The sequence below is a fragment of the Maniola hyperantus genome, chromosome 1 (genome assembly GCF_902806685.2).
Source record: "Maniola hyperantus chromosome 1, iAphHyp1.2, whole genome shotgun sequence".
Lineage (NCBI taxonomy): Eukaryota > Metazoa > Arthropoda > Insecta > Lepidoptera > Nymphalidae > Maniola > Maniola hyperantus.
The window spans coordinates 11441223-11461607 of NC_048536.1; the positions used below are offsets into that span (position 1 = coordinate 11441223).

A 20385-nucleotide genomic window follows, 5' to 3' on the forward strand; every position below is an offset into this window, starting at 1 on the left:
GTTAGCACAGGGAGAGTGGGGGCATTCCCTCCCCGATTACAGCATCAGGGCTAAGTCCTCGAGTTCAAAAAGTCTTTACTTGGTAGGTACCTCCAATATCAATTTATAACCAACAGTTGGTTGTACAGCATCAGAATTGAGTTGGGATCCAAATTTTTATGGGGCAACAATTTTAACAAACATTATAGTGACCTTAACAATATAAGATATTTTTATTTCTTTAATAAATATTATGACTTTGCAAGCGCACACAGCAATATAATCTAAATACAATAATGGGGCCGATTCTCTTATACACAATCTCTAAACTAAACTAAATTAACAGGTCTAAATCTAGTGCTATCCTTTCCCGCAAGCAACATTATGAAAGGGATAGCAATAGATTTAGACTACATTTGAATTTAGTTTAGAGGTTGTGTACAACGGAATTAGGCGCTCTGAGCACTTTGTATGTTTGTGTATACAATTTGCATTTTGGCTATGTTCAATTAGTAAATAATTATTAAATGTGATTATTTTGCTGTGCAATTGCATTATATTTATATATATGATAGTAATGTGGTGTCATTGCGTCGGAAACTCAAATGAGAGGATTTTTTTCCGAACCTAATTCACATTACTTCAATTTCTCTAGGGATCTCTAATTTTTGGAGAATTAAACTATAGCTATAAACCTTCCTCCTGAATCACCTATCTGTTGGTGAAAACCGCATTAAAATCCGGTGCGTAGTTTAAAAGATCTACGCGTTCATACATACATACAGACAGCGGGAAGCGATTTTATTTTATACTATGTAGAGAAGAAATAAAGATATCTTATATTGATACAGTCACTACAAAATGTTAGTTAACTAATAATAATTATGTGGTGATTTATGACAAATTTGTTAGACGGATGCTCTCACTCACAGTGGCGTGCAGGTCATAGAGGCATAAAAGCACTGCTTACCCCAGTTGTATATTTTTCATTATGCCCTGCCAGTAAAGAGGTTCCTACCTAACTAATGCCTACCCTGGCTTCAAATCCTGTGCACGCCACTGCTCACTCATATATGGATACTGAATAAATTAACAGACTTGGTTTTACGTTAGGTTAGATCTCCAAACTTTTTGCGGTAGAAGAACTAGGTATACTGTGAGACTTTGTACATGTTATGTTTTTGATGGGATGAGATTAATATGAGGTAGTTACTTCGAAATTACAGACGCACTTCATTTTTTTTTTAAAGAATATAATTAGCCACTAGCTGACCCGCCCCGGCTTCGCTCGGATGGAGTATTTCGGACTGGGAGTGTCATCGTGAAGCCGTTGCTTGATACCTAAAATATCAATTCACTATCAGAAATTCTAAAATCCCCACGATTTAGGACTTTAGTACTTTGCAGCATCAGGATTGAGGAGTTAGGATCCGAAGTTCAATGATGTAGCCTATGCTTGGTAGGTTAAATTAATTTTGCATCATCCGCAGTTACTGAAACATTATAGTTTAGGAGTGCTGTACCCTACATCATCAGGGATGAGGAGTTGGGACTTGAAGTCTGAGAATAAAGTCGTTGCTTGGTACCTACAATATGAATTCACTATGAACACTTCCTGAATCTTGATAACTCAGGCGGGCAGTAACCCTGCAGCATCAGGATTAAGGAGTTGAATCCAGAATTTTTTATGTGACCACCACGAAAACTTTTTTTGTTGATTTAAAAAAAAACTTGCAAATCGGTCCAGAAACCTCGAAAAAATCGATGTAGAAAAAAGAACCACCTCCTTTTTGACAGTCGGTTAAAAACCGATGACCTTGAAATATTTACGGAACAATCTTTAAAATATCCCCTTTCTAACAAAAAAAGAATGAATGAAATCGGACTACGCGTTAATGAATTACAACTCAGTATACATTTTAACTTTCATCCCCTCTCCTACGGGAACCATGCTGAATTTCGGGATAAAAAGTATCCTATTATATTCTTCCTCATAGTATGACCTCAAATCGTACCAAGTTTCATTGGAATCCATTCCGTAGTTTCAGCGTAATGCGCGGCCGTGATACAGACAGACAGACAGGCAAAAATGAAAAAATTACAGTTTTGGGTTCAGTATCGATTATAGAGTGCCCTCGAAAAAAAAAAAATCAAAATATCTTCAATGTACAGAATTTGACCTGTTACAGTTTTATTATAAGTATTGATATTAAATGACTGATATTCCCCTTTCCTCTCCAATTAAGCGTCAGGCTTGTGCTAGGAGTAGGTACGACAATAGTGCAATGGGCGGGATTTGAACCGCCGATCTTTCGGTTTTCAGTCCACTCCTATACTGGTTGAGCTATTGAGGCTCGAATTTTATTTATTAGTATAGATACGAATAATAATTATTCGTAGATTTTAAAAGACAGAAGAACGTCTTGTAGAATTAGAAAATTCCCTTACGGATATTAAATGGGATATAATTGGATTATCAGAGGTACGTAGAGAAGGTCAAGATACTTTAGAAAGAAATGACAATATATTTTACTATTATGGTCAAACAAGTGGATTAAATGGGGTGGGTTTTCTTATAGCTAAACGTTGAAAAAATAATATTTTAGAATTCAAATCATATTCAGAAAGGATAGCCACACTCAAATTTAAAATTAACGAAAAGGAAACTTTGACGTTGGTCCAGGTGTATGCGCCTACTTCTAGTCATCCTGATGATGAAGTTGAGGAGTTTTACGATCTTCTTAATAAGGCTCTAGATGAACAACGCAGTGGTTGGAACATGATACTTGGGGATTTCAACGCCAAAGTCGGACAGATGGAGGACCTAGACGATAAACACGTTAGGGGTAGGCATGGATTAGGAAAAAGAAATGAGCGCGGTACACGTCTGATGCAATTTGCTTTTGGTCAAAATCTATGTATTTGTAACAGCTTATTTTACAAAAAACCACAACGTAGGTGGATTTGGTTGTCCTGTAACGGAAAGACGAAAAATGAAATTGACTACATTCTAACAACGAACAATAGATCCAATTCAGTAAAAAATATTGAAGTCATTAATCGCATTAAATTTAGTTCCGATCACAGACCTATAAGGGCAAGAGTTAATTTAAAAGTCGATAGAATCAAAAAAATTGGCAGCAGCATAAAACGCCTCGATAGGACCACTTTGGTAAATAACGAGGATGTCTTTAATTTAGAGCTCCATAACGTATTCAGCACACTTCATATTATAGATAATAGTGAAGAAGATTCCAAGACTGAAATTCAAAACCAATACAATATTATCAAGAAAGCTATCAAAATAGCAAGCAATAAAGTTAAACGTACAAATAAGAAATATAAGAAACTAACAGATTATACAATTAAGCTAATAGAAGAAAGAGAAAATGCTAAACTAAATATTCTAAATAATAATGAAGACTATAGAAGAAAAGACAAATTAGTAAAACGTAGTATACGAAAAGACATTAGAAGATTCGAATTAAACACAATAGAAACAGCTCTGCAACAAAATAAATCCCTTCGGACTGCTAGACATGGTATAAGTAGGGGCAAATCTTGGATCACACATATGAAGGATGAGAAAGGTGTAAAACAAGGCTCTCGTGATAAAATTTTAAATATATGCACACAATATTATAAATCCTTATATTCAGATAATAATAGATCCCAGTTTCAAAATAGTAAGTATAGCATTGAGGACAGTCCTTCCATTACTACCTCTGAAGTTAATATGGCATTAAATAAGATGCAATTTGGTAAAAGTCCGGGTGAAGATGGTATCACAACTGAAGCCCTCAAAGTTGGCAGACCAGAGTTAATTCCAAAAATCACAAAACTATTTAATTCTATCCTACGTACTGGTATATTTCCACCCCAATTTTGTCACTCTAATGTAATCCTACTTCACAAAAAAGGCGATAAATCTGACATAAATAATTATAGACCGATAAGTCTTGTCTCACACCTCTATAAAATTTTCATGAAGGTGATCGAGAATAGAATCGCAGGTGAGTTAGTTAGACAAACATCAACCACCAGAACAGGCAGGCTTTCGTCGAGGTCTCTCCACTACCGATCACCTACAAACCTTTAATCAGCTTATTGAAAAACATTCAGAATTTAATTTACCTCTCTATCTTGCATTCATAGATTATTCAAAAGCGTTTGACAGTCTAACACATGATTCAATTTTTGATTCCCTAAAAAAGCAGAACATAGATTTTATGTATGTGAACTTAATTAAAAATATTTATTATAATAGTACTGCAGCATTGAAAATAGAAAACCTCGGGCCATCATTCAATATTGAAAAGGGCATTAAACAGGGTGATCCTTATTCTCCAAAATTATTTACATGCGTACTAGAAGAAGTATTTAAGAAATTAGCTGCTGGGTGGATGGAAAGGGGCGTTGAAATCGGTGGGCGTAGGCTAACAAACCTCCGTTTCGCTGATGACATTATCCTATTTTCATCATCGGCGGCGGAACTGGAACAGATGCTGAATGATCTAAACTCGGTAAGCCTTGAGGTTAGGCTGAATATGAACATGTCAAAAACCAAGCTTATGACAAATAGCACCAAGCGGAGGATAGAAGTGAGAGGGGACAGAATTGAATATGTTCAGGAATATATTTACCTTGGCCAAATAGTTTCTTTTCAGGCTCGGCAAGATAAAGAAATCACAAGGCGCATCGAAAATGCCTGGAGAAGCTTTTGGTCATTGAAAGAACTGTTTAAAGGCAACTTTCCAATACATCTTAAGCGAAAGCTCATGGACATGTGCATTCTGCCAACTCTCACGTATGGTGCTCAGACTTGGTCCCTGACAAACTCTCAAAAGTCCAAGCTCAAGGTTTGCCAAAGAGCCATGGAACGCAGCATACTAGGTATAAAACTAGCAGATCGCGTAAGGAATTCTGCTATACGTTCCAAAACGCGAGTAGCTGACGTTGGCCTTGCAGCCGCTTTACTCAAATGGGACTGGGCATGTCATGTGTGCCGTATGCCAGATGAGTTATGGGCAAAATCTGCTTCTTTTTGGACGCCCCAGAATCATCAACGCCAGCGTGGTCGGCCGAGGCGACGTTGGCGTGATGAATTAGATAAATTTACAGTTACGTGGCCTGAAGAGGCACGAAATAGAAAATTGTGGAAGGATCGGAGGGAGGCCTTTGCCTAGACGTGGGACAGCACAGGCTGATTTAGATTAGATTAGATTAGATTTTAAAAGAAAACCACAATATTTGTAATGTTTGTGTATTTATGATTCGACAAGAATACTAGAGTATAATTAAAATAAGTTTAGGATACACTGAAAGTTCTGTATTATGCCTAAATTAGGTAGTAAGTAAATAAAATTAGGATGCATAAAATTGTAACAATTCTTCATCTTTTGGTTTTAAAATACATTTGTCTTTTAGATTTACAACCCATCCAGGCTCCAAGCCATAGAAAATCTGTCTGGGATCTTTTCTTTGACACAACATATTATAATTTTGATCACTTTCTAATTTTGGCAATTCATATCCATATTTCTGTGATAACCTTAATCGTTCTTGCGAGATCTTTTCAGGATCAGCCAAATAACCTCTTGTTTCAGCACTAGTATAATATTCAATGATATCTGGTGGAGGGATCATTCTTCTCGGTATAGCTTGACCTGTTTCAAAAAAATTCTTCGGATTTTTGAGTAGAAATAGGCTGTGTGGATCATAATAGGCAGTCATAATAACTCCACCATTCTTTTCTATAGCAGCAATAACTGATTCACTTGCCCATTGGACTTCTATATGTATTTTTGCAGCAAAAAGATCAACACCTGCATCTGTTAAGTTTATGCCAAAGTGCTTTTGATCAGGAAAAAATTTATAAAGTCCTGATTTAGCAATGCTCGCTATATCTATAGGTTGGGTGATATCTATTCTGTTTGTGTCTATTAATTTCTGTATTTCAAGTAGAGAAATTGGTGGATACTCTCTCTTATGGCTGCAATGCACAGTTTAAATAGATTAATAATTGTTATAAAATTCATAATATATGTAGATATTGATGCTCCAATGTGTCCAAGGCTTGAGCACATAATCCTTATCTTCATAGATAAGACACTAGTATTTATGTACATGAGGTGGATGAAAAAGTCCAAAATAAAAAATACCCCAAAAGTCAAGGTTACTGTGTTGTAGCTGGGATGCAAGTAATATATAGTACGCGGCAAGTTTGAATAAAACAAACTGCAATCAAATATGTCTATTCCTTTGAGCACTAAGTTGCCACAGACATATACAGACACAGAATATATTTAACTTATAACACCCCTCTATTTGCATTTAAGGTTAAAAACTACATAATTTTTTGATACTTACTGATGACCTTTATAATAAGGTTCATGTGGCATTCTTAGATAGAATGGATTATTTCCAGTTTCGTAACCAAGTCTCATATAATTTTGTCGTTGACCTGAACCCTTATTGCCAGCTCCATGTTTGTCACCAGAATGTTGACCACGACCTCGCTTTGGCTATAAGTAAAAATAAAATTTACATTATCATGTACAAGATGCTCCTTCAGGGTAATAGTAGCCTATGAGTTAAGTTGGGGTATAAGCTATTTCCATTCCAATTGGTTCACACTTTCACATTTGTAATATTATTGATAGGATAGGTGACACCAACTCCTGGAATGATCTGATGTGGGTGACGAGTAGCGTCAATAAGCAGGTATTAGCGGGAAATGGAAGCAGAACACTATACCTCGTGTATTCTGTCGCGAAGCTTAGCTATAACGTAATAAATAAAGTCGAACATTCAAGAAGTATGGCGTCACTTAGGTAAGTAAGTATGATACCTAGGTACTATTTTTTATTTAAGTTCTTACAGTTCTTGCAATTCACGAAGGCGAGTGAACTTTACCAATCAGTTGCGAGAAAGCGCTCGCAAACGCACACATTTACTTTACCTTACGTATAGCGATACAACTTGAACACAAGCATGAGCCACTCGTCTTCGTGAAATGCAAGAAATGTAATATTATTATATCTTAATTTATATTAATTACTAGATAATGCCCGCAACTTCATCCACATTAATAGTACTTTTTTTTTAATTCTTGAGTTTCTTAAAAAGTAGCGTCACTTTCAGTTTCTTGCTTAGTGGCTTTTGGTAGTGCCACCACGTCACAATTATTTACTTCGCCAATATCGCGTAGATTGAAGGAAACACGACGGAGGTTGCTCTTTTTCAGAATTCTACTATTGAGTTTTCTAAACACGCTGTACAATTAGATTATTGTTAGTATTTGTTAACCTACAACAACACAATTTCAGTTTCTTTAACTGAATTCAAGCAAAAAAATCTAATCAATCCACTGCGGTGTAGAACAAACAAACACTATATTATATATATAATAAAAAAAATTACATATTTCTTCGAACCAGGATTGTCACGAATATTGGCTAAAGACAACCTAGGTAATGATCTTAGCATCACCAGCGATTTTTCGGTGATTTGACGCGATCCCATTTTCCAAGGTTTCAGCTTTCTTCAATCTTAAAATTTAAAGTAAGGATATTTGGGTAATTTTATTTTCCGATTAATATCAATTCATAATATCACCGACCAGAATAAAAATATTTATTTACACCACAGAGTACATTGAATCAGGGTCATCAATCTTAGAACAAATAGCATGGTACTTCAAATCATTTAGTACCAAAAGGCAATAGCAGACCGCGCTACTGTGACTGGACAAATTCGATATATTATTCTGTGGTCAAGGCATCCCATGTTTAATTTTTCTACCAAATTGGTAGTTTAGTTTACATTAACATATTTGTATTTTAAAGAAAAAAATATTCTCTAACCATTAATTTCTATTTACCAATATTTTATTTGGTTCTACCTTTGGTATGTATCATTGATTTAATAAATATTCTTGAAAATAAAATTGTCAGAAAATTTTTTGCTATTCATATGGTAGAAATTGGGCAAACAATTGGTTTGGTATTCTGTAAACATCTGCTACGCACATGCGAAGTGAAGCGAGTTCGGAATGCGAACTCGAACGACTAGGGATGTGTCCTCTATGGTTAAGCGAATCGGTAAAATTTTTAAATCCGTCTTTTATCAAAATACGAACACATTTCTAATAAAATGTATGATTTATAGTTTTGGTACAAAAAAATGTACACATAAAAAAATAAATCTCATTTTTTAACGTATAAGATACCGAAATTACATTTAGCACCTACCGGTCTTCGGTCGCAAGATGGCTGCGAATTAAAAAGTTTTAAGTTTGTTTACAAACCAAGTGACATTAGTGATCGAATTCGAAATTGTGGATTAAAAGTTACTATTGTTTTGTGGATTTTAAAGGATTTGTTGAGGAAAAAGTTTCTAAAAAATGAAGTAAGTATTGTAATTTTGCTCTTTAGTTACAAATTATGTTCATACTTAACAATTCGTGTCTAACAAGATTACATTTCGTAATACAGCATCACGGAAAGAGCGTCGCATCCTTCTCGGGCTCAAATTGAGCTCTTTTGGAGTACTTGGAGAGAAACCCAAGCCTTGCAAAGGGTTTCTCTAAAGTACCTAGTGCAAGGGACGCAGCCCGAAGATCTTGGGAGGCACTGGAACTCCAACTAAACAGCCTTGGAGGCTGTGTTAAAACTTCAAAACAGTGGACCAAAGTTTGGAGATAGATGCTCCACTGCCACAAACAGAAGTAAGTGAATGGTTTACATGTAAAGAAGTGAAACATTGTTTAAAAAACCCTGGTTACACTTAAGCTGTTGGCATTTTATTGTTTTATTCACATTATTTAAATTTGTTTTAGGACCATCAATGTTACAGAAGCACTCCGAGCACACTATCAGATATAGTCATTTCTACTAGGGTAAGGCTAATTTGCTATTGATTTTTTTTAGTTGAGTTAGTTACTAATAATATCTTATCAAATTTACATAAAATATACGAGAATCAGAGTGTTCTGCCTGTACCTCCTTCCCCACCGCACACCCCACCAGCTGGAGTTAGTGGACCACCGCCTTTGCCTACAACACCCTCGGGCTCGGGTGCTCGTCCCTCACGGCGCACGCTTAATGCCCAAAGTCGGCTGTTGGGATCACCAGCACAGAACCAGCCACCTTCCCCGATGACAAGTAATTATAATTTACAAGATAACTAGAAAATGCGATAGATTTAGAGTACCTACCCAATAATAAAATTATTGTTTGTGTCTGTAAATATACCAACAGATTTGAATAAGGATAGATTGACTTTAACTTTATAAATTCTACTAAATTACTTACTTTATAAATTCTACTAAGAAGTTATTTTTGTTCTAGCGCCATCCAACCGTCGCCAAAGACGCCAAACAGTGGCATCTCCAACTCAACGGTGGTGTTAATTCTCCAGAATGACAGAGAGATTTCTGGCAATTGAAGAACAGCGGATTGAGGTGGACCGCCGCAGTTCGTTGCTGTTTGAAGCGATCGTCAATCATGCGCACGAACGGGACACGGCTACGTCTCAGGCATTGCAGACCATCGGGGAGGTGTTAAAGCTACTGGCGGAAGCTTTAATAAATATAAACTTAGGATCATTGCTCTTTCCCGTTTAAGTACCTACCTACGCAAAGTTTGTAAGTTTGTTTGTAGGAAGTAATCTCTGGAACTACTGAACCGATTTTGTAAATCTTTCGCCAGTAGAAAGCTACATTATTCCTGAGTGATATAGGCTATAATATAATTTATTTAAAAAAAATATTAGAGATCCTACAAAAATTTTAATAAGCTACCCGTGCTAAATATGTATTACTTTTAAATAAAATAAAATAAAATTTTATTTATTTCATGTAAAATAACTAGTATCTCTTATAGTGTACCTACTAGATAATATCTTATCTGTCTATTATATTTAACTAAATTTATATTAGGTAGTTAAGTTAGGTAATATTGTAATTAGGTAAATAGTTTAGGTATAAGAATAAAGGAAAATAGAATTATAATATAATACATGCATACTTCTGCGTAAGTACCTACTAAAATTAAAATATGTACAAAATTTTAGTTAAGTGAATATTATTATTATTTTTGAGAAAATAAATATTTCTTGAAACCGAAAATAATATTTGGTAAACAAATCTTGATGTTTTATTTCTTCCAATAAATGTTCTATTAACTCTTCGGAGAGTCGGTAATTAAAAACAAAGTCTCGAGTAATTATTAAATAATAGTAAGTGAATTACGAATCTCATTCGCTTGACGTCGACTTTTTTCGTCGAAGACCCCCCACTAGGTGGACGGACGACATCAGACGAGTCGCAGGGAGCCGCTGGATCCAGGCGGCGCAAGACCGTGGCGTGTGGAAGTCCCTACAAGAGACCTATGTCCAGCAGTGGACGTCTATTGGTTGATGGTGATGAATAAGAAATTGAACACAATCTAGCCATGGCAGTAATAATTCTATAGGTACCTACTAACCAATACTGACTAACAAAATGTAACTGATAAACTAATTATTTTACTTAAAACAACTTATCACTTAAATTAAAGCTTAAATGTTTTATATAAAATCAATTAAAATCACTAAAGCAAAAATTCACTCCGAATTCGATAGCTCTCACATAACTTTATATTTGACAAGTGGATTCGAGCTTTGAGATGACGTAATTCGACAATCGAAGCTCGATCGAACCAAGAAATGGCGTTAGAGAATACCACTTGTGCCCCATTTATCCTGACCAAGTAGTTTATCTCACCGCCGCATTCGTCAATGCGGCGCCACCTGTACTATCGAGTTTTACAGAATACAAATGATAAAACTCATCGCGAATTCACTTGTCGAATTACGAAAAATGCTTTACAGAATAGCCCTGGTCTGTGCTGGCGGTCGTAATGTTTTCTGATTTTGCTATTTTCAATACCTTTTGTAACTATTTAAAGCCAGTTTTTAGTGATTTCACGCTACGTTTAGTAAACCAGTGAACCTAACCCACGCTAAGTAAGCTGTCAGAGATTCTAGTGTTTTGAGACCAAAGAAATTTTAAGTTTTCCGTACCCATGTTTGAAACAGAGACTTCCAGTGTTTTGAGACAGGACTCCAGTGTTTTGAGACAGAACTCCAGTGTTTATTTACGAGACAGGACTCCAGTATAGTTATAGTTAGGTACTAGTTAAGTTTAGTGAACATTTCTTACAAGAGGGGCTGTATTCCAGGCTGTTCAGGTTCACTGCAGGTTTGTAAATGCCATTGTAATACCGTCATAGGTATCTACTTTAATCCTTGAATGCAATTTTTATTAAATTCCTTGAACTTGATGACAATATGGTTCACGCATAGGTTTTTCTTTAAGTATTGGGCGTTCCGATCCAGTGATAGATTCTCTTGACGATTCGAAAGCACCTATTTACAAGTTTATTTGAATAAAGAAGTAGGTATTTCTTTAGTTTTTCTAGACCAAATTCCTATCATGATCAACACATCGCTGGCTCACTACAGAGCACGGGTCACTTCTTAGAGTGAGAAGGGGTTTAGCCATAGTCTACCACACTGGCCATGTGCGGATTGGTAGACTTCACACCCTTTGATAACATTATGGAGAACTTTCAGGCATGCAGGTTTCCTCACGATGTTTTCCTTCACCGTTAAAGCAAGTGATATTTAATTAGTTAAAACACACAACTCCGAAAAGTTAGAGGTGCATGCCCTAGATTGAACCCCCGACCTCAGATTAGATGTGATTAGATTAATTGAGTCAGATTTAGTGAACATGTTATGAACTTGTGACCATACTAAGATACTCATATTTTTACTTTTCAGGTTTAGAAAATGTCCTGCATGAATTTCCAAATCGTGCAAAAGATTTGGATCTTTTTATGACCTGGATTCATAATATTGATATCTTGAAACTTAACTACTCGGCACCAGACCCCAGTCTTCAGGCAACTTTATAAACTGTTTTAGGATAAGGAAGAGTGATTAGGATTAATTTTGGTAAAAATAAAGATTAGAATCCAAAAATTTCTATTATTTAAAAATATGTGTTCAGATTAATTATTATAGATTTTTTTTTAATTTACATGATATGTTAAATTGTAAGGGAGTCAAATATTAATAAATAATTAATCTGAACACAATCCTACCTTCCATAGCAGTCCTATATGTATGTATTATATGTATAGGTATGAACCTATAAAGCAGTCTATATATAGGTAGGTATGTACATATTATGAATATTAGTTCCGTTCGTCAGATACAGATGGCGCTACTAAGCTGTTGCCACTATTAGCTCGCGAGATAGTACTCTATTTCCATATGTTAAAAGTACTCTGTGCATTGAATATAGGGTAGTAATTTACACGACAATCAGCAGTAAGATGGCAGTAAGCATAAGAGTTTTTTTTAAATTTATTTTATGGCCCCACAGATCACTATATACTAGTCCCGTAGATAAAATAATAGGTAGATGTAAGTCCTGTGTAACCGCGTATGAGATAGCGATAGCACGACGTATCAATGAATAACACGATAATTATTACCATTGTTTAGTAGTCAATATTTGTGTTAACCGATCAACAATATTTGTATTAAACGTTTTTTATGTGAAAACAAGTAAATAACTCATGAGAAATACAATTACGCCATGAATTCTCAAAGTCTGTTTTGCAACTTCTTGTATAATATTCTTTAAAAAAACCAGTTACACGATAAGGGACAAAAAATAGGTTAGCTGCGTCTCTGTTTATCACATTAGTAACTTTATCTGTACTCTCTTTTTAGTGCGAATGAGAAAGCAAACGTTCCTGCATCTACCTTTATTACTCTGTCTACGACTAGTCCACATACTATATAATAGTAATCTATGCACAGTTCACTGGCCCCGACTCTATTAATAACAAAACTCTAAAGTTACTCCCCGACGTATTAATCAACCTCCTGGTTGTCATTTTCAACACCCTCATGGCGGGATGCTCCTTCCCCGACAGGTGGAAAGAAGCTACCGTTATAGGCATCCCCAAGCCAGGGAAACCTAGGAACCTCCCTACTAGCTACCGCCCCATTAGTTTGCTCAACACCCTTGGCAAGGTGTATGAGAAAGTCATCCTCAACCGACTTAGGTCCGTCGTAGAGGAGAGAAACCTCCTCAACGACGAGCAATTTGGCTTTCGAACCAGACACTCATGTGTTCATCAAGTGCACCGCCTCACGGAGCACATCCTTCTCGGTTTCAACCGATTCAAAACGAGAGGCATCCCAACGGGAGCCCTCTTCTTCGATGTAGCCAAAGCCTTCGACAAGGTGTGGCACGCCGGCTTGATCTACAAGCTTTACCATCTTGGCGTGCCCGAAAGACTCGTACGTTTACTACGAGAATTTCTCACCAATCGAACTTTTCGCTACCGTCTGGATGGGACCCTATCCTCCCCAAGACCTCTCCGAGCTGGAGTCCCTCAGGGCTCCCTGCTCTCGCCACTTTTGTACGCGCTGTACACCAGCGACATTCCCAGATCCCCTCATGTTCATATAGCCCAGTTCGCGGATGACACCGCTCTATACAGCTCCGACTTAAACTACCGAAACGTTAAAGCTCGACTCCAAAAGGCAGTCAGTAGCCTAGGCCACTGGTTCCGCCTTTGGAGGATAGAGGTTAACCCGGAAAAAAGCGCAGCAGTGCTCTTTCAAAAGTCCAAAAGGAAATCACAAAACAAACTTCGACAGACTGAAATAACTCTTTACGACCGCCCCATTCCCTGGCAAACTAATACCAAGTACTTGGGTGTAACCTTTGATGACAAGATGAGCTTCGCCGCGCACATTCGTAGAGTCCGCAAGAACGCAGCGTATGTGCTCTCCCGTCTTTACCCCATGATTTGCGCAAAGAGCAAAATGTCACTTCGACATAAAGTCACGCTATACAAAACGTGCATCCGCCCAATAATGTCTTATGCCTGTGTTGCATTTGCACACCTGCCGCCCTCCTCTCTCAAACCTCTCCAAGTCCTACAGAATAAGTTTATGCGTACGGCCACTGGCTCCCCGTGGTACATGCGCAACGTGGACCTCCACAGAGACCTCCAACTCCCGACAATAGCTCATTACTTTAAACAGCTTTCCAAAAATTATTTTGAGAAAGCCATTAGACACCCCAACCCCCTAATAGTTGAGGCAGCGACTTACACCCCTGACCGAAACGACCCCCCAGATAAAAGACGCCCTAAGCACGTCCTTAACGACCCCGACGATCAAATCATGACCGACAATGCACCCTATCTCGTAGGGCTACACAATTCAACCTCATCACAGCGTCTTCGCCGGCGAAGACGAGGTCCCCGATTTCTAACGTCACCCGGACGTGGGCTCACGCCACGGCCTCGGGGGCGTACGGACTAACCAACAAAACCGACAATTCCACCCATCCCAACGTCATCCTAAGCCGTGGTCCGAGCCTCACAGGAGGCGCCCTTAGGAGGACGTTGCCCCCCGACCTCTCGAATTATTTCTTCGAGCCCTAGGGCTCACCCCCAGGCGGAGCTTCGCGCTCGCCAACCCCCCCGGTGACGCTGTAGCGGCCAATAGGGCCTACGCAGCATAGTCAATCCGAAACAACACACAAAAAACAGTTCACTCATCTTTCAATAGTGATCTGTGAATATGTTATTGGTCTGTGTCGTTGTTTAGTTGTTCGGTGGTTTAGTTCGTGGTTTAGTTGATTTGTTTTAAAAATTGAACTTGCAAAGTTGTTATTAGTCAAGAAAATAATTGTTTTGTTCAATAAATACGTAGTGGCTAGTGATTTATATTCTGTTAGATCTAATATGGATTCAGTCTATAATAATCCCATTCGGCAAAAAATTAATAAAATTTTTGATAGCCACATCATAACTGACAATAGTGAAGCTTTGTATACTGTTTCTGGATTGTGTTCCTCAAATTCCGCCTATACTAGAAGAATATTAGTGAATGAGATAGAGAAAAGAGATTTATTAGTTAATAAAGCTATCTTAGGCGAGTTCAACAAGGTCAAAGATAAATTGCAAATATTGATTGACTCCCTCAGTTTTTTAGATGTTGCTGTTAAAGACATGTCAAACCGATTGCATGAATCCAAGACGAAAACCCATCATATAATAGCACAAACGACCAAATTGAAAGATGAAAGAAGAAAGACAAAGAAAAAGCTACTTTGGGTGAATACATTTGTCAATAACTTTCATCTGTCTCAAGATCAATGCAGGAACCTTTTCAATGTTTCCCCACTCACTAAAGATTTCTTTAATTCTTTGGCTAGTATAGAAAGATTAAATGAGAACTGTAGGGCTCTTGTAAAGTGTTGGTATCAAACTCCAGCATTTGATATCATGGAAACAATAGGACTCCAGCAAGAAGCTGCCATTGAAAAGCTATACCACTGGACCATTGGAGCATGTCTTATTGTGGACTCTCCCAATAATGCATTAGTCCCTAAGGCATTGGCAAGACTTGAGAACAGACAAGTGTTGTTCTGCAATATAATTGATGAATACTGCAATGCAAGAAAAGCAATTGTTGTCCAGTTGTTTATCGACGTCTTAACTAAAGGTGGTGACAATGGATCTAAACCAATAGAATTCTATGCCAATGATCCAAAACGTTACATTGGAGACATTTTAGCTTGGGTGTATCAAATTATACCCATTGAGAAAGAAAATCTAACTACACTCCTTAAGCACTGTACCACGGGGGACAGTGAACAGAAAATTACTGATGCTCTAACAAACATTATGGAAGCATTATGTCCATTGTTAAAAGTAAGAGCAGAACTTATACTAAGACCTGATAAAGATCCCTTAGTTCTATGGTCTATAACTAACTTGATTATTTACTATAAGGGAATCATACAAACTGTTATATCAAAAGGTCACATGATAGATACCTTTGATGACCTCTTAAAGAAAAGTGAAGATGTGTTTCTGATTACTTTAGACAGTAAGATTCAAAAAGAGTTAAGTCATGGAGTAAAAGCACCCCCTTCAGATTTAAACCCATCATTTGTTGTCACTGACTTAGTAAGTTTCTTGAGGGACTTGATGAATATCACAAGCAATGCTAACAACACTGATAAAAGAATTATTATAACACATATCTTAGATCCACTTTTGCACGCAATCAATGAGACTGCATGTCATCTTAGCTCAAGTGATATGTCAGTGTACATGCTAAACTGTATTTATCATATTCAGTGTACTCTGTCATTGTACACAATTCTAGATGAATACAGTGAAAGGCTGCAGGCGCAATCAGAGGCTCAAATAGATACATTGACATCTGAGCAAGCCAGTTATCTAGTAGCAAATTTGAACATGGGCCCTATTTATACAATTTTACAAGAAAAAATCAATGGACCTCTTTCAGCAATACCCGGCATGGATACCACATCACTAAGAACATTCCTAAACAAGTTTGATATATTCTTAGTAACACCAGATGTCTATATACTGCCTCAATTAAACTTGCTGATTAGTCACAATCACAAATCAGTTGTGAAAAAACGAGCCTTTGCTGTAATTATGGCTATTTATGAACAATTATATAAAGCTATACAGGATCCCAGCAATAGTTACGTGGAACCTCAGACAATAGTAAAAAGAACTCCAGAAGAAGTCAAGAAACTACTTGCATGAAAATTATATGAAAAGTATTGTTGTATGTTGACCTTACATGACAGTCCATATTCCATATACACTATGATACAGGTTACATAATATATGTGTTAGATGTATAAATATTATATAGGTTGAGATTTTAGAAAAAGTAATGCTGTAATCAGTTGCAGTGGTTATAAAGTATCTAAAGCTCTAGCTATATGCCCCATCTTGCCAAACAACACTGTTCAGGCAAGAAGGAGCTTTATTTATCCAGTTTAAAATCTTCAAAAACGTATCTATTAAGGTATTTATAGTGATTACTGTTATAATTATTTAATTATTGTTATTGCAAATAAATTGGAATAAAAGTACAATGCATTTTTGAGAAAGGACTCGCCATATTTACCATTTACAGCGTTGTAAAAGGCCCTGTAAACGGTCAAGCATGTTTGTCAATTTTTACGCTATGAATGCGGTTTCCAGGCAACGTTCGAGTAAATTTTCATAGATGGCGCTGAATATTACAACCACTAAAGATGAAAAATAATACCTTTATCGATATGATCTATGCTTTAATGTTTAGGTCTTGGACGTCTTGGATGAATGTATACCTTATGTATACTATCTCTATGGTTTAGGTCGTGTCAATCAATGACATAGATGAAGAGTAAGGGCTAGCGTGCACTGCAATTTTCCTTACGTTTCTTCCCCACAAAATCTATGAACTATAATGGAAGTAATTAATTAATTTCGCATCCGATTTAAATTTAAAAATTTTAAGCATAGATGATATAGGTATTAGGTATTATTTTTCATCTTTAGTGGTGAAAGTTTTCAGCGCCATCTATGAAAATTTTCTCGAACGTTGCCCTGAAACTTCCTCATTAGATAAAAAAAAATTTTTCAACCATTTGCATTGGTTCTGTCATTTTGCTGAGTATAGGTACTTCACGTTTCGTAATCATATTATTATGTAGCAGCGTGGTAGCAGCGGTCGCTAAAATGGAGCGCTAGTTTGACAAACATAGCCGTACACCGTCAAGCATGTTTGACATGTGTTTGACAAACGCGTCAATCAAATTGGCAAACACGTAGTTTGTTCAACAAACACGTGAAAAACGACCGCAGACGATCAAATAATTTGTCAAATACGTAAGACAAACACAAATGCTTGACCGTTTACGGGGCCTCTAAGCGACGCGAATAACTTAAAACCATAAAACGACAAACCTCCCGAGTATGTATAGGTATCTACAGATAATCTACTACCTACATAAAGTAAGGGTTACAAAAACCATTAGTTTTCCATAATTATACTAATAACATAAATGCGAAAGTGTATCTGTCTGTCTGTCTGCTAGCTTTTCACGGCCCAACCGTTCAACCGAATTTTATGAGTTTTGGTACAGAGTTAGCTAATATCCCGGGGAAGGTCATAGACTACTTTTATCCCGGAAAATTAAAGGGTTTCCATGGGATTTTAAAAACCGCAAATTGCTAATGCACGTGGCCGCCATTTTAATGACGTCAGCACTAGACTGAAGTTTCGATCTGATGGTACAGTGCGACAAGGCTATCTTGGCGCGTGGCGAAAATTGGAACTAATGATGCCCTCAAGTATCCCGTTTGCTCTTGTAGAAGCCATTGTTCTCCAACAGCGCCCCCCTGTCAATGTCATTCAAGTGCTAAGAAAGCCATGGTCTTGTCGCACTGTATATTTTTATTTCAGCTGACGTCAAAATTACGTCATTTCGATGTTAATGAGACTGGTTCCAGTATTCATCCAAGGGTTCGAGCGGTGTTTTAGCGCAATAGCAATTTGCGCGACTAAAGCGTCTTATTCACCATCCATCCCGGCTGTACGTCAGCTCAAGGCCGCGGTGCTGGACCAGAGCAGAGAGCAGAGACATGCTACCTAACCAAGATTGTGCACTGAGACGCCAAAAACGAGCCTATTGAGATAGCGCTAAATTGGAGTGTGTCCTTTTTTTATTAGGGTGACAACATGATTTGATAATGCAAGACATTTGACGGTTAGTATGAGAGTAGGAGATCATCATAAACCCATCGCCGGCTCACTACTGAGCACGGGTCTCTTCTCAGAATGAAAAAGGTTTAGGCCATAGTCTGCCACGCTGGCCCAGTCACCTCACAACATTGAGAACATTGTACAACAATACATCGTGTAGAGACGCACAACGACGCCACATTCACAAATCTGTCGAAAACGGCGACCCTGCCAAAGTTTGGAAATTTCTAGAATCTCTTGGAGTTGGTAAAGCATCCCCTAGTTCGCCTCATCAGAATATTGATATTGATCTCCTTAATAAACATTTTACTTCAGCTAGTACAATCGATAACTCAGATAAGGATCGCACTCTGAGTATTCTTTCATCTATGCCAGCTCCTGATTATCAACCGTTTAATTTCAATCCTTTCACTGAATGTGATGTTAAAAAGAACATATTATCAGTCTCGTCTAATGCCGTGGGTGATGATAGCGTTAGTCGTAATATGATCTTACCTATCCTTGACGTTGTTATTCCTGTTCTAACACATATTTTAAATGTATCTATCTCAACGTCTAAATTTCCTGAAGCTTGGAAAAGTGCTCAAATTATTCCTCTCCCAAAAAAGGCTCATGCCTCACATTTTTCTGAATTTCGCCCTATTTCAATTCTCCCATTTCTATCTAAAGTTCTTGAGAAGCTAGTTTTCCACCAATTGTACCTATTCCTAAACAGAAATTGCCTTCTAAATCCCCTTCAGTCTGGTTTCCGGTCGGGCCATAGTACGACTACAGCGCTAGTAAAAGTCACCGACGACATTCGACGGGGCATGGATAATAAACAGCTCACTGTGTTGGTATTGCTGGATTTTAGCAATGCATTTAATTCCGTCGATTTTGACATCTTGCTGAGTCTGTTACGTTCCATTAACATATCTCCATCAGTGGTTGGTTGGTTTCAGAGTTACCTCAGTGGGCGGCGGCAGCGTATTCGCATCGAAGGTATGTTTTCATCTTGGTGCGAATTGCGTGCTGGGGTTCCTCAAGGTGGCGTGTTGTCTCCTTTACTCTTTGCTATCTTCATTAATTCAATTTCCCAAATCATTACTTCTCTCTATCACATGTACGCAGACGATCTCCAAGTGTACACTCAGTCAACTCTCGAAGACTTGCCCTCTGCTATTTGTACTATTAATAGGGACCTGGCGGCTGTCAGTGAATGGAGTAAGAGTTATGGTTTAAAAGTGAATCCTTGTAAATCCCAGGCTATTATTATTGGTGGTGCTGGCTTGATTTCGAGGGTTGATTGGGATAATCTACCAATACTTACATTAAATGGTGTTGTTATACCTTATAGTGCTACTGTGAAAAATCTCGGTGTCTACTTGGACACTACTCTCTCGTGGTCTCATCAATTAAAGGAACTCAGTAGAAAGACCTTTGCTGCCATGGGTTCTCTCAGGCGCCTACGTTCTTTGCTTCCCATTCCTACTAAGATTATGTTAGCTCAATCTTTACTGCTCTCTATTCTCGATTATGCAGACGCAAGCTACATTGATTTAACCGAGGACCAACTTAATAAACTTGAGCGAATTCAAAACCTTGCTATTAGGTTTATATTTGGCTTGCGCAAATATGACCATGTCTCCGAATTTCGTTCAAAGCTCAAATGGTTACCCATTCGCTTTCGCCGGAATCTGCACATTGTTTCTCTTCTGTACTGTGTATTGTTCAATCCAATGACTCCAAGTTATTTAAAAGAAAATT

The 20385-nt window shown here is 37.5% G+C and overlaps 2 protein-coding genes and 1 long non-coding RNA gene across 3 annotated transcripts; 2 read left to right on the forward strand and 1 right to left on the reverse strand.

The window, feature by feature from the left end:
• Window positions 1-5228: 5228 nt before the first annotated feature.
• mRpL15 (mitochondrial ribosomal protein L15) lies at window positions 5229-7639 on the reverse strand. Its single transcript, XM_034970859.2, has 3 exons — window positions 7402-7639; window positions 6349-6503; window positions 5229-5971 (listed from the first exon to the last, which is right to left on the reverse strand). Exons 1-3 carry the CDS (start codon window positions 7501-7503, stop codon window positions 5344-5346), a joined length of 885 nt encoding a protein of 294 aa, XP_034826750.1. The 5' UTR covers window positions 7504-7639; the 3' UTR covers window positions 5229-5343.
• A 485-nt stretch (window positions 7640-8124) lies between these two features.
• LOC117984583 (uncharacterized) lies at window positions 8125-10117 on the forward strand. Its single transcript, XR_011237335.1, has 5 exons — window positions 8125-8388; window positions 8475-8707; window positions 8819-8878; window positions 8960-9143; window positions 9330-10117. It is a non-coding gene; the product is annotated as an uncharacterized lncRNA (long non-coding RNA).
• Window positions 10118-14652: 4535 nt separating this feature from the next.
• On the forward strand, window positions 14653-16978 carry Cog6 (conserved oligomeric Golgi complex subunit 6). The gene has a single exon (XM_034970523.2). It carries the CDS (start codon window positions 14802-14804, stop codon window positions 16644-16646), a length of 1845 nt encoding a protein of 614 aa, XP_034826414.1. The 5' UTR covers window positions 14653-14801; the 3' UTR covers window positions 16647-16978.
• Window positions 16979-20385: the final 3407 nt, after the last annotated feature.

Excerpts from the sequence above, each read along its gene's own strand:
- mRpL15 (XM_034970859.2), bottom strand. The coding sequence starts at position 7,503 with ATGGGATCGCGTCAAATCACCGAAAAATCGCTGGTGATGCTAAGATCA. Across the intron at positions 6,504-7,401 it reads ATCCTGGTTCGAAGAAATAT|CCAAAGCGAGGTCGTGGTCA; the intron begins GTAATTTTTTTT and ends TTTTACTTATAG. Across the intron at positions 5,972-6,348 it reads CCTTATTATAAAGGTCATCA|CCATAAGAGAGAGTATCCAC; the intron begins GTAAGTATCAAA and ends TGTGCATTGCAG.
- Cog6 (XM_034970523.2), top strand. The coding sequence starts at position 14,802 with ATGGATTCAGTCTATAATAATCCCATTCGGCAAAAAATTAATAAAATT.